The sequence below is a fragment of the Podarcis muralis genome, chromosome 16 (genome assembly GCF_964188315.1).
Source record: "Podarcis muralis chromosome 16, rPodMur119.hap1.1, whole genome shotgun sequence".
NCBI lineage: Eukaryota > Metazoa > Chordata > Lepidosauria > Squamata > Lacertidae > Podarcis > Podarcis muralis.
Window position 1 is genome coordinate 13263695 of NC_135670.1, and position 23649 is coordinate 13287343.

At 46.4% G+C, this 23649-nt stretch overlaps 1 protein-coding gene across 4 annotated transcripts in view; it reads left to right on the forward strand.

Annotated features, from left to right (window-relative positions):
* Positions 1-23649, forward strand: part of CADM3 (cell adhesion molecule 3) — a 92449-nt gene that overhangs the window by 49477 nt on the left and 19323 nt on the right. For all 4 annotated transcript variants that reach the window (XM_077920015.1, XM_028710566.2, XM_077920016.1 and 1 more), the window contains exons 2-5: positions 17131-17271; positions 21442-21594; positions 22217-22354; positions 22593-22763. In XM_077920015.1, the coding sequence (XP_077776141.1) occupies positions 17131-17271; positions 21442-21594; positions 22217-22354; positions 22593-22763 (603 nt within the window). The remainder of the gene's footprint in view (positions 1-17130; positions 17272-21441; positions 21595-22216; positions 22355-22592; positions 22764-23649) is intronic.

The following is a 23649-nucleotide window of genomic DNA, read 5'->3' on the forward strand; positions in this document are numbered from 1 at the left end:
TCCATTGCACTCCATATGTTCCGCACGCAGCAGCATTTCCGTTCTGCTTCAATTTGGATTCTGCAAAAGCAATGCTATTCGGCTCACTGTTCACTGTGGCCAAATTTAATAACATAATGAATTATGTGATTGCTATGTGATTCCACACCACTCTTTTCATGTGAAGGGGAGAAAGGAATCAATGATGTACTGAAAGAAATAACGACAGTGAATAGCGGGTTTGGGGGGTGGGGGCGGGGGGAGGAAATGACAAGAGCAGATACCGATCACATCTCCCTACCTGATTTCCGTTCCTGTTTGCAGACAGACACGCAAGCTGATGCAATTTCCGGGACTGCTTCCCATTTTGATGGAATTCTCTGACAACCCTATCAGCTTGACAAGAGTCTGAATTGCTCTATACTGAAAAGAATAGTCCATGGTCCTAGTGCAGCAGCGGGGGAGGCACCTTGGACCAGGAATTGCTTAAGTAGCAGGAAACAGAGAGTAGGAATAAATGGACAGTTCTCTGAATGGAGAGATTGAGAACGTGGAGTCCTCCAAGGATCAGTATTGGGACCTAGGCTTTTTAACTTGTTCATAAAAAATCTAGAGCAGGCATCCCCAAACTTGGTCCTCCAGCTGTTTTGGGACTACAATTCCCATCATCCCTGACCACTGGGGATGTTAGCTAGGGATGATGGGAGTTGTAGTCCCAAAACAGCTGGAAGGCTGAGTTTGGGGATGCCTGATCTAGAATTTGGAGTGAGCAATGAGGTGGCCAGGTTTGCTGATGGTACTAAGTTGTCCAGGGTCCTTGGAACGAAAAGAGGATTGTGAAGAGCTCCAAAGTGACTTCTCCAAGCTAAATGAATGGGCAGTAAAATGGCAAACGCATTTCAGTGTAAGTGTAGCATGATGCACTTCAAGGAAAAATAAAATCTTAATTTCATATATACAAGCATGGGCACTGACTGACCAAGAACAAGATCTGGGGGTCATAGTAGTTAGGCTGGGGAATATGTTGTCCCAGTGGGCTTCAGTGGTGAAAAGGGAGAATTCCATGCAAGGAATCATTAGGAAAGGAATTGGAAATAAATTCTGCTGATATCCTAACGTCATTGTACAAATCTATGGTGCACCTGCATTTGGAATACTGTGTCCAGTGGTGGTCATAATTTATATCTAGGGCTGGGAAGAAAAATAAGCTAAAGAAATGGGTTAATTACCTTGACTTACATTTGCACTCCCATCTGTTCCCAGAATCATCTGTTCCAAATATCCAGAGGTGCTGGATTTGATTTATTAGTATTAAAAGATATTAATTTCTATGGTCAGAAGCAATCATTTGTGAGTGGATGTGATTTGCATATTTGCTTGCTTTGGGGTGTGTGTGTAGAACATTTGAATATTCATCAAGGTATGTTAGAATCCAATATTTTTGTGGCTGCTTAAGAGCTGGGATAGCATTGTAGCGTAATGTGTAATTCTATGCATGTTTACACACAGGTATAATTCGCACTGAGTCCAATAGGGCTGACTTCCATTTGAGAATGCATAGGTGGTAGAGCCTTACTTCCCAGCAAGCGCGCCTAGGTTTGCAACCTGAGCTATAACCAGAAAGTCCTGGGTACAAATCTTTCTTCTCTACCATGAACACCCTAGGTGGCCTAAGTAAGCTACTTATATCAGCCTCTGCAATAGATGGAGCAATCAGTCCATTTCAGCTTTTCCCCATTTCTCTTTTTTCCCTTGTCTTAAATTCCATTCCTCACATTTTAAAAAATCGTTGTGAAAACTTGCCAGCATTTTAATGCCTATTTCTGTTAATAAGCCCATTTTTTTCTGTAAGCAGCTTTGACTAATATACACCTTCTTATGAGCCATAGAGTAGGGCTAGTGCCAGCCCTGCCTGTAAACATCTGGTCATCCACTATGATTAGAGGGTGCTGGGCTAAATTAGCATTGCCTCCTAATTCTGTCCTCATTCTGATTTGTTCAGCGTTCTAAATGCCATAACGAATTGCCCGGGGGCAGTGATTTCAATCAGCCTTATGACCTACTTCATAGGGTGGTTGTGCAAATGTATGGGAAGTGCTTTGAACATCCGAAAGCAGAGGTGGGAGGGGAGCCTGTGGCCCTCCAGATGTTTCTGGAGCACAGCATTCATTGTCCCGGGCCGCTTGTAATTATTTACTGAATTTATATCGCACTTTTCCCTCCAAGGAGCTCAAGGCGTAGATGGTTCTCCCCCTCCTCATTTAATCCACACAAACCCCTGCATGGAAGGTTAAGCTGAGAATCCAACCCTCCACAATGCAGGCGTCTCAACAAGGGGTCCCCCATCCGATTTGTTAACCATACTGGACCCTGCTTAGCTTTGCAAATGCGCTAGCAGTTTTTAGCGCTGCACCACTCTCAGGAGCCATGGTCACCCAGTGAGCTTCATGGTCAAATAGGATTTCAAACCCTGGTCTTTCCCAGATCCTAATCCGACACCCTATGCTGGCTGGGGCAGATGGGAGTTGGAGTCTAGGAGCATTCGGAGGACCACAAATCCCACCAACCCTGCTCAAGCACTATATATGTGCAAAATGTTATTGCTGAAACACAGAGGATTCAGCTGGATTGTAATTAAGGCGTTCATCGGAAGCTGTTAAGTGGGAACAACCGAGCTGCTGATTTAATCACAGTTTTTAAAAACATGGATTATTCCTTGGAAGTGATTGGGAGCTGACCCCTCTGAGAGGCTGCGTGGAGCCGATAGCAGCATCTTGATTTAAGACTCCCCTCCCTCCGAAGACTAAATGATTTGTCTGTATTAATTAGTCAAGGAAAACTGTCATCTTAGATACCATCACCTATAGCGAGAGACTGTAATATTTATAGTAATTAGTTAATTAATTAATTTGCTAAAACAGAGACGGTTAATGGATGTGGGGGAAGAGGGGATCCTGCCGCTGATTGACAGTCAGAATGAAGGCTCTTGTGCAGCATTTCCGACAAGGCACAAGAGTTTTGGATGAATTCCGTACCACTGTGATGACTTGTGATTTATTGAATGGGCTTGTTATGAAAGCTGCAGTCAGGGTAAGATGGACAAATGGGCATGTCTGAGTTATGCTAGAGCAGCAGTCTAGGTAGTTTATGGAAATCAAGTCATTTGAAGACCTTTATAATGTATTTTTAAAAAATAAAATAAAATCCACAATCAAGTTTTTTTTCAGCCTTGGGAGCTTTCGACTTTGGAACGATGTTTTTAAGGCTGTTAATTGATGTGCCTTCCCCTTTTATTTTTTGATGTGGCTTTTATGGAACACTTGTAAGCTTCTTTGAAGGACTAGGAGGGAAAGTGATAATATTTGGATTACTGCAGTGGTGCACTCTGAGAGGGGCTACCCTTGCTCCTGATCTGGAAGCTGCAGGTAGTGCAGAATGCTGCGGCATGATTGCTGACACCTGTGCTTGGAGGTCTGTGCTGGTGGCCGATTTGCTACTGGGCCAAGTTCAAGGTGTTATGTATAAAGCCTTTTAACAACTTGGGACCAGTACACCTGTGAGATCTTCTTAGCCCACCCAGTCACTTCAATTTGAGGAACTGGCACCATTGCAGGTGCCACGTAATGCCCATTCCACATTTGTAAGAAAACAGTCTTTTAGTGTTCCACTTTGGAACTCCCTGCCTATGGATATCAGGCAGGTGCCTTCACTGTACTTATTTCATAGCCAGCTAAAAACATTTTCGTTCACACAAGCCTTTCTCAAACTTGGACTACCCAGATGTTGTTGGACTACAACCCCCATGATCCCTGGCCACTGGTCCTGCTAGCTAGGGATGATGGGAGTTGTAGTCTAACCATATACGGGGACCCAAGTTTGAGCAAGGCTGACTTAGACAAACCTACCCCGATATTTGGGACGCGGATGGCACTGTGGGTTAAACCACAGAGCCTAGGATTTGACGATCAGAAGGTGAGTGGTTCGAATCCCCGTGACGGGGTGAGCTCCCGTTGCTCTGTCCCTGCTCCTGCCAGCCTAGCAGTTCGAAAGCACCTCAAAGTGCAAGTAGATAAATAGGTACCGCTCCGGTGGGAAGGTAAACGGCGTTTCCATGCGCTGCTCTGGTTCGCCAGAAGCGGCTTAGTCATGCTGGCTACATGACCCGAAAGCTGTACGCCGGCTCCCTTGGCCAATATATGGAGATGAGTGCCGCAACTCCAGAGTCAGCCATGACTGGACCTAATCGTCAGGGGTCCCTTTACCTTTACCTACCCAGATATTTAGAGCACTGGTGTGTGTTTGCACCACCAATGGCCGCACATTTTTCTTGTGGGAAGTCCTTGGAGTTTTGTCCCAACATGTGCTTAATAAACCAGGGAGTTGGAGAACTTGTGGTTTTACAGATATTACTGGACTCCAACTCCCAGCAGGCCCTGCCAGTGTGGCTAATAGCCAGGAATGATGGGAGTTGTTGCAGGTTCCTCATCCCTGCCATAAAACATAGGTGGGGAATCTTAGGACAGATGTCCAGATGTGGCCCTCCAGGCTTCTCTATCTGGCCCTTGAGACTCTCCTTGGGCCACACCCTTCACCAGCCCTGCTTTTCACCCTCTTTGGTTCCTTTAATTCTCCCCAGGGAGTCTTGCCTGGCGTCTTCATTACATATCTTTAGGCTCCAGGCAAAAACATTTTTCTTCTCCCAGCCTTTGGTTAATTAAATAATCTGTGGCCTTTTAAACTGTGTGTAAGGGGCGTTATTGTTTTCCTTTGTGATTAAAGTATGTATTTTTGTGTTTTTATGTTGTAAACGGCTGTGTGATCATCTGATGAAGACCAGTATAGAAAACAAACAAACAACAATAAATAATAATAATAATAATAATAATAATAATAATAATAATAATTTATTTATACCCCGCCCATCTGGCTGGGTTTCCCCAGGCACTCTGGGTGGCTTCCAACAAAACACTAAAATACAATAACCTATTAAACATTAAAAGCTTCCCTAAACAGGGCTGCCTTCAGATGTCTTCTAAAAGTTTGGTAGTTATTTTTCTCTTTGACATATGGTGGGAGAGTGTTCCACGGGGCGGGTGCCACTACCAAGAAGGCCCTCTGCCTGGTTCCCTGTAACTTGGCTTCTCGTAGCGAGGGAACCGGCAGAAGGCCCTTGGCATTGGACCTCAGTGTCCGGACAGAACGATGGAGAACAAACAAACAAACAAACAAACAAACAAACAAACACAAACAGATAATGCCTCTGGCTTTCCTGAATGAAGGGTAGAGAGCAGTGAATGTGTCCACAAACTAATCTACTGTACAAAGGAAATATTTGCATTAGTTTCTCCGCCCACTTCCAGCCCATGCAACTTAAGTACCATTTGGGGGAAGCACCATAGCTCAATGGTAGAGCACCTGCTCTTCATGCAGAAGGCTCCAGGTTCAACCCCCAGCATCTCCAGTTACAGCAGCTGCCAGTCAGAGTTGGCAATACTGGCCTCAGTAGACAAACAGCTTGACCTGATATAGCTAAGCAATAAATTCTAAGCGAAAATAGATCAAGTCCCTAATGCTCTTAACCTGTGTTATGAGTTGCAATGATTTCTTTTTTTAAAAAAAAAATACGTATTCCCCCTCCCAACTTATTTTGTGTCATTATGGCATAAAATGTCACCTAACAACTCTAACATGAGTCTGGAGGGAAACTTTGTTCCAGAAAGGGAAATTCTTCTGTACGTGGAGGGAAACATTGATGAAGAAAATCGACAAAACGCTCTTCTTCGGCCTGAACTGTGTCACTCACCCAGGGAAGCCTCTCGGCTGATCCTGTCAGCTCCCTCCTCTGCTCATTCCTCCTTTATCCTGCCTGTTTCAGCCCATACAAAGCACGAGCAAAGGAAGATATTGGTCCATCTAGCCTCATATTGTCTACACAGACTGGCAGCAGCTCTACAAGTTTTTAGACAGGAAACTGGAGATGCCCAGGATTTAACCCATGACATTTTACATGCAAAGCATGTGCTGTACTACAAGGCTTGACCTTTCTACTAAATTTAAATGAAGGTCTCGGTCCTCATTGTTTTGAATGAGGGGCTGATTTTAATAGGAATACAGAAAGCCGCCTTATCAGACCACTAGTCCTTCTAACTCAGTGCTATCAGCACCAGGGTTGTGGACCCTCAGGCCCAGGATCCAAATGCAGCCCTCCAGGTCTCTCTGGCTGGTCCTCAGCGCTCTCTGCTGGCTGTACCCTGAGAGCATTGTCTGGCTGGATTGTGTCCTTGAACTCTGATACAGTGGTACCTCAGATTAAGTACTTAATTCATTCCAGAGGTCCGTACTTAACCTGAAACTGTTCTTAACCTGAAGCACCACTTTAGCTAATGGGGCCTCCTGCTGCCACTGTGCCGCTGGAGCACGATTTCTGTTCTCATCCTGAAGCAAAGTTCTTAACCTGAAGTACTATTTCTGGGTTAGCGCTGTCTGTAACCTGAAGCGTATGTAACCTGAGGTACCACTGTAATGCTTCTTGCCTGCCTGAATGGAGGCTAGAGAAAGAAACTCTAACATACTGGTACAGAAGTAAACACCTGTGTTGCTCCTCCCACCTTCCCCTCTGGCCGTGCCCACCACTGGCATGTGGCCCTCGGAAGGTTGCACAGAAGGTTTTGTGGCCCTCCTAATGTACTACACTCATTGGAAGCAAATTCCAGGATTTTAGACTGGCATATTTCCCTCCTGTTGCTCGTGCTCCTCCTTTAGCCAATTTGTGACTGTAGGAATTCCACACCATTCCTTTTGGTGGGTGCCAATAGTTGGGTGTCTGAGGACACACCATGGTGCACAACAGTGCTGCAGCATAGGAGGACCACAGGGGTGGTTGCCCAGGGCACAAAATGGTAAAAAAGGTAAAGGACCCCTGACAGTTAAGTCCAGTCGCAAATAACTCTGGGGTTGCGGCGCTCATCTTGCTTTACTGGCCAAGGGAGCCGGCGTTTGTCTGCAGACAGTTTTTCCAGGTCATGTGGCCAGCATGACTAAGCCACTTCTGGCAAAACCAGAGTAGCACACGGAAATGCTGTTTACCTTCCCGCCAGAGCGGTACCTATTTATCTACTTGCACTTTGACGAGCTTTCAAACTGCTAGGTTGGCAGGAGCAGGGACCAAGCAACGGCAGCTCACCCCGTCGCGGGGATTCGAACCGCCGACCTTCCAATCAGCAAGCCCTAGGCTCAGTGGTTTAGACCACAGCGCCACCCGCGTAAGAAAATGGTTAGGAGCACAAAATTTCAACATTCAGTGCCACCTCAATACAGCTGCATGCTTCTGTCACTGGGCTCCATTGAAAACAACTTCTCCATGTGAACCAGGAAGTGACCTCCCCGGACAACAGAACAACTCTTCTTATGTTGTCTCTGTGGTTGTGATCTTCCAGGTGACATAGATGCCATTAGGCAGTTGAATGTGCATGCATACTCCATTTGTTTCCCTAACCACCCACCCTGCCGTTCGTGTGGTTCTAGACACTAGCATCCCATACTACACACACACACACACACACACACACACACACACACACACAACATGTATATATGTTGGAAGCTACCAGAGTGTCTGGGGCAACCCTGTCAGATGGGCATGGTATAAATAAAATAATAATAATAATAATAATAATAATAATAATAATAATAATAATAAGGCATCCCTAATTTTCATTGGAGAAATGTTGGAAGGTATGTATACTGCAGCTACCTATGTTCTTAAGTAGGACACGCGGCCTATTTTCCAGCCTCCCCCTCCTTCCCTCCTGCTCCTTTGTCTCATGAGCAGGCGTCTGCTCCACTGCCCTTGGAGCGGAGCGAATCCATAGCATCTCGCCGCCTGCAGGGTGTCCACAGTTGCCTTGCAATCCCCAGGGAACAGCAGCTGGACTGGCTCCAAAGCGCTCTGCTTGCATTCCTTGTCAGGGGCAGCTGTTATCACATGCAAGCAGGTCCTGGCAGCCGTCGCCTCGGGCAGGACTCCGTTCCGGGCCTTGCCGGCCACTTAAGCCAAATGCTTTGTGATCCATTGCTCCATTCCCTTGGCATTTTTTCGTATGCTCTCCCCCCCCCCCTCCCAATGCCTCCAGTGCCAGGCCTGCAGTTTCCACAGGTCCCCAGTCGGAATCTCATGACTGGGAGAAATGTAATCTGGCAGGGTTTGTTTTATTTTATTTTCTGAAGATATAATATTGGGTGGGGAGGGAAAGAAACATTATCAGATGACACTAACAGTGAAAGCATTTGTTCAGTAAAAATATTCTATTCCTGACTAAAACCTATAAATTAATATAAGCAAACCCACAAGCCTGAGATTATGAGTCTCATGCTCTTATCCTTCCATCTACTATTTATCACATTCATATCCTGCCTTTCTTCCCAGGAGTTCAAGGCGGCATAAATGGTGCTCCTGCTCACGTCTTCATTTTATCCTCACAACCGCCCTGTGAGGTAGTTTAGGCTCAGAGACCATGGGTTGCATCCTGTGCTCAAACCCACAACCCTGAGATTAAGAGTCTCATGCTCTACTGACTGAGCTATCCATGGTAAAAAGGTCAGTAAAGGACCCCTGGATGGTTAAGTCCAGTCAAAGGCAACTATGGGGTTGCGGCGCTCATCTCGCTTTTCAGGCTGAGGGAGCCGGCGTTTGTCCTCAGACCACTTTCTGGGTAATGTGGCCAGCATGACTAAACCGCTTCTGGCGCAACAGGAAACCGTGACGGAACCCAGAGCGCACAGAAATGCCATTTACCTTCCCGCCACAGCGGTACCTATTTATCTACTTGCACTGGTGTGCTTTCAAACTGCTAGGTTGGCAGGAGCTGGGACAGAGCAACGGGAGCTCAGTCTGTCTCAGGGATTCAAGCCGCCGACCTTCCAATTGGCAAGCCCAAGAGGCTCAGTGGTTTCGACCACATCCCGTATCCATGGTATCTTAACAGTGGCCAGGATAGACAACCAGATGGCCACAAGAAGCCTGCAGACAGGGCCATTTTGGTTGCAGAAAGGGCAAGAAGATGAAACCAGCTAACATGGGAGACTTTCTGAAGAAGAAGGTCAATAGGGCCTGAGTGCTGGATCAGGCCAGAGGGGCCCCATCATAATGCAGATCCTGTTCTCCCAGTGGCCGACCAGATGCCACGATGAGGAGTCTGTGAGCAGGACACACACGCGTATCCTTGAGTCCAGGCCACTCGGCTACGCCCTCGGCTGCCGCATGTGTCTTTGTTTGCCTTGTGACAGCTTCACCTCCCTTTGGGGCATCCTGCCTTTTGTTTTGTTTTATCTGTCCACGCTTGGTTGCTTTATGTCGCTATAGCAAAGAATAACAGCGATACAAATAGTGTTTTGTCGTGGTTTCAGACCATCAACCCCTGGGATTTTCTTGGCTGCCTGGGGAAAAAAATAAATTAAATCACGGTTGCTATTGTTCCTCCTCCTTTGCTATTTGCAGCATTGTTCCTCTCATTTGCTGCCTCCTTTTCTTCCTCTGGAGGTATTTTCCCAACCCACCCGCCCCACCAGCCCCCCCGGTTGTATTGATTTGGCCCCTCCCTCCTCCACATCGATTATGACTCCTCCACCCCTCCTCCTCTCCTTGTCTTTCACATTCTGCCCTTCCGGATCTGTGCTGGTCTTTTGCTGCTTCCCGGCATCATTAAAAAATCTCTCTCCCCGTTGTGCATGAGACACATTTTTGATCCAACCTCCAGTTGGTCAAGTTTATTCCAAGGGGAAAACGCTATTTCCATGCCTGACCCTCCTTTAAAACCCACTAGGTTCTTATGTTCTTAAGCTCAGGATGTGAAATAAATAGAGGGTGAAACTTGGAGTGTGTTTTGGAAGAAAGAATCAGCTTATTTTAAAAAACTATTTAAAGTTGTTGGTTATTGTTGTTTTTAAATGGCTTCTTTAAATAAGCTCCTCCTCTCTCTCTCCCACTCTACCCAGCCATTCCATAGTCCACCATCTATTTATTTCACATCTTGAGCTTAAGAATGTAAGACAAGCCCTGCTGGATCGGGGCAAAGGGGCCCCATCTCATCCAGTTTCCTGTTCTCACAGGGGCCTATATGGGAAGCCCCCAAGCAGATCGTGAGCACATGAGCAACACTCTCCACTTGTGATTGTCGGCATGCAGAGGGCCGGGAGGCCAGCTGGCTAGCCCTGGCTGGGCCGTCTCCTTCCAGCCACCCCGCTGCGAAGACCATCACTTCTGCTCCAATGTAAATCAGCGACCCAGGCTTCAAAGCCAGGGCACACTATCAGCAGATCGAACTGCGCACACAGAATAGGCGTGAGGCTTGTGGAAGCATACTATAACTACAGATTTATTAATCATAAATCAGGACAAAGAAACATGTCGTCTCTCTCTCTCATGTCGTCTCAGATAGAACAGCTAAAAGCAAAAGCTATACACACAACGGAAGTACCCAGCATACTGTGCTGGAATGTAAACAGACATGTGACATGCAACAATTCCACACGCCTGTTCCTTAAGGTGGAATGGAAATGTCAACAGTGATTCCCAGCAACTGGTCTTCAGAGGCACATACTGCCTCCAACAGTCAGGGTAGAACACAGCCATATTGGCTGGTATCCATTGATAGCAGCCTTATCCTCTCCAGTCCCAAGGACTGAAGGTGGGTATAATTAATATATATCTGCACCAATATAATATATACTTTGGCTCCCCCTCCAAGCTATTCTGCTTTGGGGGAGTTACATTGAGCACTCCTTCCCTGGATAGATCCACATGTTCCTTATTGTTGGAAATAATTTATGATGTTGTTGTTGTTGTTAACCTGCCTTTTCTCCCTACAGGGACTCAAGGCAGCTTACAGATAAAAATAGCAACAGCTAAAAAGATAAGGGGGAACTCATTAAAAACAATTATAGTTGTTCCTTGGTTCTGGAACGCCTTGTGACTCAAACGTTTTGGCTCCCGAATGCTGCAAACCCGGAAGTGAGTGTTCCGGTCTGCGAACGTTTTTTTGGAAACCGAATGTCCGACATGGCTTCCACAGCTTCCGATTGAGTGCAGAAAGCTCCTGCAGCCAATCGGAAGCCGCGCCTTGGTTTTTGAACATTTTCGGGAGTCGAACTGACTTCCGGAACAGATTCCGTTCGAGAACCAAGGTATGACTGTATTAGAATCATAGAGTCGGAAGGACCATGAGGATAAATCTTGCCCAACGCTCAACAATGCAGGGATATGCACCTGTCCCATCCGGGCAATGAACATGCAACTTGGCATTATCAGCACTACGCTCCAACCCACTGAGATATCCAACTGAAGTGACTCCCAATGAATTCAATGGGTAACCTCAGAATCTGCTTTACAGTGGTACCTCTGGTTGCGAACAGGATCCGTTCTGGAGCCCCGTTTGCAACCTGAAAGGAACGCAGCCCACGTCTGTGCACGCACGGGTCGCAATTCGCTGCTTCTGCCATTTTGCGCATCTGCGCATGCGCGAGTGGCGAAACCCGGAAGTAACCCTTTCCAGTACTTCTGGGTTGCCTGCAACCTGAAAAAACGTATCATGAAGCAAACGTAACAAGAGGTATGACTGTATATGGACTGTATATGGAGTCAGATTCTTGGTCAGTCTAGCTCAGAGTTGTCTAGACAATGACTGGCAGCAGCTAAGAACATGAGAAGAGCCTACTGGATCAGGCCAATGGCCCATCTAGTCCAGCATCCTGTTCTCACAGTGGCCAACCAGATGCTTGTGGAAAACTCACAAGCAGGATCAGAGTACAAGAGGCCTCTCCCCTCTTGTGTTTTCTGGTATTCAGAAGCAACTGTGGAGCAGAGCATAGTGATCATGTCTTGATAGCCTTCAGTAGCCCTCTCCTCTGTGAATTTGTCTAATCCTCTTTTAAAGCCATCTCGGTTGCTTGGTGGCCATCACTTCCTTCTGTGAGGGAGAGTTCCATAGTTTATGTGCTCCCTGGAGATGGAATCAGGGCCTTCTTGCATGGAAAGCAAATGCTCTGTCACTGAGCTTTTCACTTTGCCATCTAAGATGCAGCGGCGAACAGCCAAAACCACCAAGGGGGCCATCCATTCTGTCCTATTGGGGGAAATAAAGCCCAGCATTATTCAACATGCTGGAACAGACCATCTGCTCGCTGCCCCCATTGCTGAGCAGCCCAGGTCCCCTCAGGCAGGCTGCTCACTGGAGGAGGTATAATGGGCTCCCTGCAATATATAGATATTCTCCATCCAAAGCACAGGCACTTTTTTTGGTTGTAAATAATAAAAACAGGTCCTGGGGCAGAGCACCTGAATGAGCTCTGCTCCTTTGCTCTGTTTCTCTCTGAAAACAAATGGTGCAGGTTTCCCCCCACAATGCACCTGGGGTTTGGTTCATTTGCTCCCCCTTGACCCAGTTTCATATGGAACACGCTCCCCGGGTCCCCCTTGCCCCTTTTAGACGCAAGTCAAGAAGATTGACAGCCATGGGGCATTGGTGGCGTCTTCCAAAGGGGGTGGAGAGGCACTGTTTTTCTTCGGAAGATGATATAAAGATCAATTCTTTTCCATGGCAACCGAAGAGCAGAGAAAAGGGGATGAGATTTGACAGCAGAAAATAGACTGGAGCCTGGTTGCGTTTGGGCAAGGAGGATTAAACATTGGGCAGCAAAGATTCACTCAGCAGGGAGGAAGGGAAATCTGTCCATTTCAGTTTCTCTCTGTTCCTCATTTCTACAGTCCTCAGTTTAGTTCTCTGCATCAGTTTGTGATTTTAAAAAAAAGTCGTCATGGAAATCCATCAGCGTTTTCATGCAAATTTCTCCATCACTGTACCAAACTTTGCCTATCTACACATTTTTGCAAAGGAAGTTCCACTGGTACAAAGCATTTGGGTACATTCTTCTCACTAGAGAGTGATCATGGTGTAGTGGTTAGTTTGTTGATCTAGGACCTGGGTGACCAGAGTTCGAATCCCCACTTGGCCATGGATAGGGTTGCCGTATTTCAAATACTGTAGTCTTTGAATTGGCAACCCTAGCCATGGTCTTCGGCTAGTCACTTGCTCTCAGCCTCCTCTACCTCCCATGGTTGTTGTGAGGATAAAATGGAGAGGAGAACTGTGCAAAAACCACACAGAGCTCCTTGGAGGAAGAGTAAACATAAATCACCATCCTGTGTGCATTGTGATGGGCCCAGGTACACAGTGCTGAGGTGGAGAAGTGAATTGCAAAATTCGGAGAAGTGTGAATTTCAAAGAGGGGATGCGTTTCAGTTTGTGTACTGTTTTGGGAAGTGGGGATTAGGTAGCTTTGCTTTTAAATATGAACAGAATTGATTGTCTCTCCTTTCCCTACTGGGAGACGAGTTTATGGTTTCTAGTACAGGCTGTTTTCAAGGATTTAGGTGCTCTGTCTCGCTGCAGTTCCTCCTGCCCGTCGCCCATAATTTACACATGGTTTATGAACCAGGCTACAAAGAGTATGCTCACATGTTGCAGCAAGGTAGAGAACTTTTATTGGGCTGAGGGCCACCTTCCCTAGTGGACAGCCTTCCATAGATGGGCACAGGCATCGATCTGATTCTTACCTTCGTACAGAAAGTGACATTGCAGCCATGCAAAAGCCAGAGGTTTCTACACACACACACACACACACACACACACACACACACACACCCCTACACCCTTACACTTACAGCCTCCTTCCACATACTCCTCAACGCCCCTGATTTGAGCAGAAAACAACAACAATTATTTTATTATTTATACCCTGCCCATCTGACTGGGTGCACCAGCCACTCTGGGTGTCTTCCAACACATAAAAACATCAAACGTCAAACATTAAAAATTGTCCCGATACAGATCTGTCATCAGATGTCTTCTAAAAGTCAGATAGTTGTTTATTTCCTTGACATCTGATGGGAGGGCATTGCACAGGGCGGGCGCCACTACCGAGAAGGCCCTCTGCCTGGTTCCCTGTAACTTCACTTCTCGCAGTGAGGGAACCACCAGAAGGCCGTCGGAGCTGGACCTCAGTGTTTGAGCTGAATGAAAGGGGTGGAGACGCTTCTTTATGTATACAGGGCCGAAGCCATTTAGGTATTTAAAGGTCAGCACCAACACTTTGAATTGTGCTTGGAAACATACCAGGAGTCAGTGTAGACCCTTTACGGCTAGTGTTATATGGAATTGACAGGAACACCACCTTGTCTCTGACGAGGTTCTGCTGCTGGGGCCATTGCCATGCTGGCTGGTTGCTTGACCATGAGCCAGTGAAGTCCACACTGGCAGGCCAGGCTCCAGGTTTTCAGAAACCCCAGACATGCTGTATCCAGGTCTGGGCACCACAGTTTAAAGAGGCTATTGACAAGCTGGAACGTGTGCAGAAGGAGATGACTGTGTGGAGAGGGCTGCAGAATTCATGTCCTGCTTGCCAGCCTCCAAAGAGGCATCTGGCTGGCTGTTGGAGTGTGCCATGCCAGCTTCTGAGGGAAGCAGTTTGATGGGGAAACGCTTTAGTAGTGAGAAGAACCTGTTTTGCATGCAGAAGGTCCAGGACTCAATCTGTGTCATCACTTGTCAGGGCTGGGGAAAGACCCCCCGTCTAAAATCCTGGAGAGCTGCTGCCAGGACTAAGCTAAATGGATCAATGGCCTGACTGAATAGAAGGCACCTTCCCGTGTTGGGAAAGGTCTGTAACTCAGTAGGCCATCTGCTTTGCATGCAGAAGGGGGCCGGTTTCAATCGCCGAAATCTCCAAGTAAGGCCGGGAATGTTCCCTGCCTGACACCCCGGAGAGCTGCTGCCAGCCAGTGTCAACAACACTGAGCTGGACAAACCAGTAGCCCGGCTTGGGATAAGGCAGCTTTCTGTGGTCTCCATGGGCTTTTTGGCATAGTTCAGCAGGGCTCTTGATGCATCCTTACCAATCAGGATACCTGGCTCAGGTACATTCCTGAATTGTTCCCAGGGCTGGATTAACCATTAAGCAAAATAAGCAGGGGCACCACAGAAATTTTCCATTGCCAGATTTTTAGCATTGATGGTCACCAGTGGCTCAGCTGAGCGTTCATTTTCTCAATTGAAGTATATTTTTAAAATCCCAGTGGAGCAACTAGTCAACAAGGTGGGCTGGAGGCCTTATCACAACTAAGTATAGAAGCAGATGCATTGCATAAGATTAGTTTTGAGGATCTGATCAAAGACTATGCAATTGGGGGGGAGGGGAATGAAATATAAATAAAGTGGAAGTCTACAAAAACAAACATTGTTTCCCACCTGACTGTAAGTTCTGTTTCATTTTGAAAAATAGAATTTATTGTTGTTTATGTTTTGAATTAGATATATATATGGGGGCTCCAAAATCTTTTAAGTGCTATGGGCCCTGAAAGGTCTTAATCCAGCCCTGACCAAAGTGATTTTGATGCTGCGGTCGATTGTGCCACAGCCATGCGCTGAAATGCCACTTCTGTGCATACTTTGGCTGTGTGGGGGAAGTGGACACAGGACAAGGGGCTGCTGTTTTGCCAGGCAGCTGAGGCTGTGCGCTAGGGGAGATTTTATTCTCCAGCCGTTTCTTGCATGGGTTCTTTGGGCAGAGCAGAGGAGGGGAGGAACTTGGGGCCGTAACCCCGGCCAACGAGGCGGGATGGAATGTGCTTAGCGGAGACGCCCACAGACCCCAGAGGCAACGGAGTCAACGACTTGAGAAGGGGAGCTGGCAATGAAAGCACATTCTTAAAATATGTTTATTCTACTGGTGCTGCTGAGGGCTTAGCAAGGAAACTTCCAGTAAATTGCTCAATGTCCTTTTTTCCCCCCCAGGGAGGACCCAGCAGTGATGGGTCCTCAAAGAATCATAGAACTGTAGAATTGGAAGGGAACACAAGAGTCATCTAGTCCAACCCCCTCAATGCAGGACTCTTTTGCCCTGTGTGGGGCTGAAGCACACAACCCTGAGATTAAAAGTCTCAGGCTCCACTGACTGAGCGATCCCAACAGTATGCTGCTTAGCTGTTCTTCACTGGGGAATGTACAGTGCGAGACAGGTTGTTCCATGGTGCAACTGCCAGAACCTGGACCTGGAGGCAGACATCGCTTCAGGTTTCTAGTCCTTAAGATGGTCAGGCAAGGCCTGGTGAAATCTTGGGAACTAAGAGGGGTTTCTTTCCATCGGAAAGAGGCCACTATTTATTTATTTATTTATTTATTTATTTATTTATTTATTTGCAGCACTTACACACCATTGGCCCAGAGCAGCTTACAAAAATTGGCACTAAAAAAGTTCCCAGCCATCAGGCTCGCAAATCTAAAAGAGACACGGCGCACAAGGAAGAAGGAATGGTGGGAAAGCAAGCTCAAGCACAATTTTTGCCAACTGTCTGGGATTTTTGAGCTGTGGTTCCCTGCACTTCAGGGGGTTCGACTAGATGACCCTTGGGGTCCCATCCAACTCTACAATCCTATGATTGTGTGAGGAGGAGGAGAAGAAGAAGAAGAAAAGGCGGAGGAGGAATAATCTGGCTTTGTTGCACACTGTTCTGGCAACTAGCCCAGAGGCCTGAAGCCTCTAAAACAGGCTGTTGTTCTCCCTCTGCTTCGTGTTTCTTGACTGTTTGGCACCTTTGGGATCTTCCAAATGACCTGTTTACTGAGCATTCATCCTGACTTGCCAACACAAAGCTTGCAGGTGTGGTGAGGGGCTGGGAGGATGGTTGCTGTTTTAGTGAGCATTTGTTCCGATTTCTTTGCAGGGCAGTTATAAGGGCAATTTCTCCCCGTTTTGCTTGCAGGGTGTCCATACGGCTTCCCATTAATAATTTGTGCACCTCCACATTTGCGGGGTATGGATGGAACTGGCATGTGAAGGGAGAGGGATTTTTTAAGCTTTGCTTTTCACTAACATGACAGTTTTCACTTGTGCAGGGGACTTAATTTGTATGGGGGGGACATTCTGTGATGTGAACTTTCTGCTGTAGCCCAAAATGTTAGAGCCCCAGACACACCTCAATGAGAACTAGGCTCTTGCATATATTATGTTGGTAGGTTGTTCAGCGTCTCTCCCCACCCCACCCCACCCTTCTCTCTCTCTCTTCTTATGTTCAACATCCCTCTTCTTGATTTCCTGCAGGGAGCCAGCCGACGACGTCGGATGAAATCGTGGTGGCAGGCTCCAAGGTGCTCCTCCAGTGTGAAGTGGAAGACCCTGATGACTCCTCTCTACAGTGGTCCAATCCTGCTCAACAGACGCTCTACTTTGGGGAGAAACGAGGTAGAGAATCTGCATTCCATCAGGGTCTTGAGCTGGGCAGAAGGTGCCTGGAGCTGTCTTTGGTGATGGGTGCTGAATTTATTCATTGTTCTTGATTTCTGCTCTTTCTCAGTCCCCTTCCCATCAGAAGTCCTCATCCTCCCCTCACCAAAGTGTTGCACAGTATTAAAACAGGCTACCTAATGGATAACAATTTAGGTCTCAAATCTTCTCCATCCCTGCTGATCTTCTTGGGCATTAGATTCTGTGAAGGGCTCTCTTGGCTCTTCCATCACCCTCAGAAGCGCAGGAAATGGGAATTTCACTCCCACAATAAGCAGTGATGCCCACCAACATGGGTGGCCATTTTGAATACCCATGGCTGGGTGGAGTGTTATTGTGTTCGGGTTCTTATGTTCTCGCCATGAGCATCTGGTTGACTACTAGGAGAACAGGATGGTGCCCTAGTAGGACCATTGGCCTGATCCTAGAACAAGGCTTTTCTTGCACCTCCTTACAGAGATGTACAGTTTTTAACATGCGCATTTTGGGTTTTGTGACCCACCTGCTTTGCTGAATTCACGTCACTGTGTTCCATTTTGGAGCAGTTTTATGGGTTTTACAATTACACTTATTTTATCTGCCTTGAAATTGTATTTCCTACGTGCTGGAACCTACCCTGGGAGCTTGTGGCGGAGGGCAAGTAATAAATCTTTCAAATAAATAAATCTGAGAAACCACAATTAGTAATGAGCAAATGCCCCACTGGCTCGGTTTGAAATTAGACAATGCAAATCAAATGTTATATATATATATATACATATATATATATATATATATATATATATATATATATATATATAACATTTATATATATATGGGCATATACTCTCCACATGAGAAGGGACGCGGGTGGCGTTGTGGGTTAAACCACAGAGCCTAGGACTTGCCGATCAGAAGGTCGGCGGTTCGAATCCCCGTGACAGGGTGAGCTCCCGTTGCTCGGTCCCTGCTCCTGCCAACCTAGCAGTTCAAAAGCAAGTCAAAGTGCAAGTAGATAAATAGGTACCACTCCGGCGGGAAGGTAAACAGTGTTTCCGTGCTCTACTCTGGTTCGCCAGAAGCGGCTTAGTCATGCTGGCCACATGAACCGGAAGCTGTACGCCGGCTCCCTCAGCCACTAAAGCGAGATGAGCGCCGCAACCCCAGAGTTGGCCATGACTGGAACTGATGGTCAGGGGTCCCTTTACCTTTACCTTACTCTCCGCATCATCAGCCCAGTTCTGAGTTTGGACTCTGCTGCCGCCATAAGGAACCTGGCAAGGTCCTAATGCCTTCCTTGCAAACCTTTCCCCCTCCCACAGCAGCAGGCAAGCTTGGAAATGTCATTTCCACTTAAGGCTGAGATTTGCAAGCATGAGGCCTTGGTAGTCAGGCAAGGCAGAAATTGTATTCATAACCTCTTAGCAAGGCATCCCCTGAAGGCGAAAACAGAGCTGGTGAATTACCAGAAACAGGAGGCAGAAAATAAGGACTGTCCTTGATAAGCAGAGAAGATTTTAGCTTATGTCCTTGGAACCTCAGTGAACCCAGGTAAATGATGCCGCACAGAGAACAGTGTTCCTCTAAAGCCCTCAAAATCTGGGGAGAATCCATAAAACAGGCATGTGTATTTTCAGTCTCCTGCTCACCTGCGGCGATTCAGAATTGTCTCCAAATGACCAACACAGACAGGTGTTGTTTTTTTTTCAGCTGGAAGGGAGTTGGTTCTCCCTGCCACTACTGAATATAAATTTATCTGTTAAAAATTTGGATATTTCTCAGCCGAAAGAGCAGCACAAGCAGTCAAGAAGAGCAAGAGGAGATTTAACATATCAGCCTTTTTCCCCTCCTTTCCGAGCTGTCAATGTGTCACAAGCGCAACGCAATTTGTTTGCTTGTTTGCTGCTTATTGTTTTCCATAATTTATACCCTGCAACTTCAGCAGTCATTTTGTGCTAACCAATTCAGATAAAGCAAAAATACAGTATTCGGAATGTTAAATAAACACAAAAGGCCCAACTTGTTCCCCATGAGACTACAGCATTTGCAATAAAAGTTTTTTTTTAAAAAAAGCAATTTTTTTAAAGACCGAGAAAATGAAAATGCATTTGCTTAACACCTAAAAGATGATAATGTGTGTGCCAGGAGGAAACTCAATAGGTCCATATATCTGATTCTCGTGATAAGCAAGCTAAAATTATATATTTAATGTCTAAGTAAGATAAATTTGCAACAGATCAAGTAGTCGGATTTGCTGTGGATGCCCCAGAGCTGAGGACAATGGAGCTAATCTGGTGAATTTTAGAGATGCTGTCATCTGAAATATGATTTATTGATTAAAAGCCCAGTCCTACATATCTGAGGGGGAAGTATATTGATTTTAATTCTGTAAATTGCAGGGCAGGCAAGCACACATGCATGAACACGCTGTTAATAGTATTTTAGTAGTAATTTTAAAACACTGTTGATAACTCACAATGTTAAAATGAAATTTTAAAACCGCTAGTCAGGACCATAAAAACAGAAGGGAGTAAAATCTGCAGATCAACAGGCTGTCTGGAAAAAAGAAACCTTTTGACTTGTTTTTATAAAAGGGCAAAGAGTAAGGATTCTGTACCTCCCTGATTGGGAACCAGTGAACCTTCACATGCCGTTGGACTACAACTCCCATCATCCCTGTGATCACTGGTTGATGGAAGGTGGAGTCCAACCATATTTGATGGCCACAGGTTCCCTATCACATTATTATTATTATTATTATTATTATTATTATTATTATTATTATTATTGACATTGAACAGCAGTATTGTGTAATGGCTAGAGCTCTTTCATCTCTTACCATTTCACTTTATCACTGCACGCACCATCAGAATGCACTGTCTCCAAAAAGCTGTAGCAAAAATATTTATGATTTTCAGTTTTATGCATTTCAATAATTTTGCAGTCATTTTAACATTTCAAAACTTGACTTCCTTCCCCCTCTTTCTGTGGTTCTTTTAAAATATATATATATATATTCTGCATATTCCAAAGAGGCACTTTCTTCCCTCCTCCAACTAAGTCTTTCTGTGGTTCCTTTTTTAAAAAAAAAATATTTTCTGCATATTCCAAAGAGGCTCTTTCTTCCCTCCTCCAACTAAGTTAGAGTAGACCTAATGAAATTAATGCAGCCCATTGCCTCTGATGATAACCATTCTCAGTTATCATGGTAGCTATGAAATTCTGTGGTGAGTAACTTAGAGACTACCATAGGCAATTATGACTACAACATTTCCAAGAGAGGAAGTTACTGAGAAACCACCTTTATAGCTTTTTTTTCTGGATTTCATAGAAGCCTATTTGGGGCATTAAATAGCTAATAATAATAATATATCAGGCTTTAAAAGTGTGGGAATGTTCAGGGATGCGGGAGAGAATATATTATTTGATTATAGTCTTTCCAACTTGTGTTAACAAGTTTCACAATTTAGCAGAGTAACACTCCCCTTTTAAACTTACAGCGGATGCATTTGCTCAGGCTCGCTAAAGCCTTTATAATAACTGTCCTGGTATTTTCCCCTTATTCCCTTATAAAAGATAAGACACAACACAGTCTTCTATAAAAGTATAAAAAGAATTTACTCACATTCTGTTCACAATTGGATCCCAGAAGGCAGACTTAGCTTAGAAAAGTAACATACACCTGGAAACTATCTCATAAGGAGACAGTCCCTGTCCTCTCTTGGCTGGAAACCAAGAGAGCATCTTTGGCTAAGCAGATGTTGCTTCTTCGATCCATGTAGTCAAAAAAAGAGAGAGAAAGGTGGCTGCCCTGCCCTGTGCTTTTGTCATTACCTGCACAGGTGAGGCTACACCCACCTCTAGTCACATGCAGAGGAAGTCTGTCCCAGCCCAGAAGGAAACAGGAAGTTTACCTGCTGGATGAACAAACATTCCTCTCCATGTGTAAACATGTTCACTCTAGGAATGTTGTACTTGACTGCTCTTGTGTTTCACATCCCACAAAAAGCAGAAAAAAGAAAGGTGAGTTTCTCCAACAGGGCATTCTCAATTTCAGTATTAGAAACCATTACCATGTGCTATTTTAGTTTTTCTTAAAGCAACCTCACTCACCCATTTTGCAACGCTCCTTCTTCTCTGCTCCCCTAGCGCTGAGAGATCTCCGCATCCAGCTGGAGAGGTCTACGCCCAACGAGCTGACCATCAGTATCGACAATGCGACCCTGGCAGACGAGGGCGAGTACACCTGTTCCATTTTCACCATGCCTGTGAGGACCGCCAAGGCCATCGTCACTGTGCTGGGTGAGGCCAGGGGAGCAGGGAGGGGGTGGCAAGGCCAGTCAGTGCCAGAGGGTAGTGAAGGCAAGCAGGAGCCAGCATCCCCAAGCCTAGCAGAGGGCCTCCTGCCCTAGCCGCACTCCGGCTTCCACTTCTCCCAGAGCAGCCAGGAATTTCAGTGGCAGCCTAAGGGAATTCTGAGTTTGCATGTCTTGTATCTTCCAGGTTTGGAGGCCTCCTGGAGTGGGTGCTAAGTCTAGGGACACCCCTCAAAAAATAAATAAATCATGGAGTTACTAAGGGACAGTGAAAAGAGAGCGGGGTGTGTGTGTGTGGCTAGACCTGATGTGCAACCTCAAGGGTCCTTGGCTGGGAGGGCTGCTGGGAGGTAGAAGCCAAAAGCACAGTCTGACTCTGGGAACTACAGAGGGGTTGCACCATAGAAATGTGAAAGGATAGAGTGGTCCCGCTCCACTCCTGCAGAGAATTTCGGCTGGTGGTTGCTTATGGTTTTTATTTAACTAGACACTAAGCCTGTGTGTTACTGCCCTCCATCTCCAGCATCTTGGAGGGTTGCTATGTAGCTGAGGATTCTCCAACCAAGTCGCTAGTCCTCAGTGTCCCAGGTTTCTTTCCCTTTTTGCAGGAATCCCGCAAAAACCCCAGATCTCTGGCTACTCCGATCCTCTTAAAGAAGGAGACGTGGCCCAGCTGACGTGCTTCTCTTCCGGCAGCAAGCCGGCTGCTGAGCTCCGGTGGCATAAGGGCGATAAGCTGCTCTCAGGTATGAGGCCACGGGACAGCTCTGCCCCTCTGACAATTTGGGGTCCCCTGCCCCCTGAATCAATCACTTAAAAGGCAGGCGGTTAATCACCCATGGTGAGTCGAAAACTGCTTCCAGGCAACCTAGCCCGAATGAACCAAGGAACGATTCTTTCATTTGGTCGAGAATCCAAACTGTTCTCTTTGCCACAGTTCCCTGTGACCACTCAGCCGTTCTTATGCCATCTTCCCCCAAACAGCTGAACCTTCGGAAGTGGAAGAAGATGCTAACGGGAAGACGTTCACGGTCACCAGCCGCGTAGAATTCACCGTCGGGAAAGAGGACAATGGCGTGGAGGTCACCTGCACAGTTGACCATGAGTCCCTGCAGAACTCTGACAAGTCCACCTCCCAGAAGCTAGCAGTCTTTTGTACGTGAGCTGTGGGCAATGGAGTGGGCGGGTGGTTTAGAGTGCTGAGCTAAGACCTGGGGGACCAGGGTTCGAAACCCCACTTGCTGGTGAAGCTCTCTGTGTGATCTTGGGGACCAGTCACTGCCTTTCAGTCTAACAGGGTTGCTGATGGAGAGGGGGAGGAATGTGTAGACCACTTGGAGAAAAGTTGGGGTGTAAAGGTAATAATAGATAAATAAATAACAACAAGCTGGGATGGGGTACCTGGTGTCCTTCAGAAGTTGTCAGACTCCAGCTTCCATCATTTTTCACCATCAATCCTCACCTTGCTGGCTGGGACTGATGGGAGCTGGAGTCCAGCAATATCTGGAGAGCCCAAAGGTCCCCCAGCCCTGGCTTCTCCTGCTGCAACTGTAGGAAGCCTGGAGCCCTTTCTACATTGCTGGACCACTGGCCAAGCTGGTGGGGCAGGTGGGAACTGGAGTCCTCTTCTGCCTTCTATACCAGAGAATTCAGTGCTTTTTCTTTTAGGGGGTAAAAAGTGTGGTTACTCAGCAGGAAGTTGTTACAGTTAAGCGCCACACTTTTAACATTTGGTGGGGAAAGGTGCCGATACCCTTGAGTACCCCCAAGAAAAAAGCACTGCCAGAGATGGGAAATATTTCGCCCTCCAGACGTTTTTAGACTCCACAATGCTCATTTGTTTCTCTTGAGCATTGGTCATGCCAGCTGACAACATCTGAAGGTGTTTGGGGTTCCACACCCCCAGCTTGCAAAGATGTCAAGTAGCAGAGCTGGAAAAGGCCTTTTTCCTCACCCGAGATCTGGGCTACCAGCCTTGGTGGACCTAGAGAGCAAGGCCTTTTTTCAGATGGAACTCGCCGGAACTCAGTTCTCGCACGCC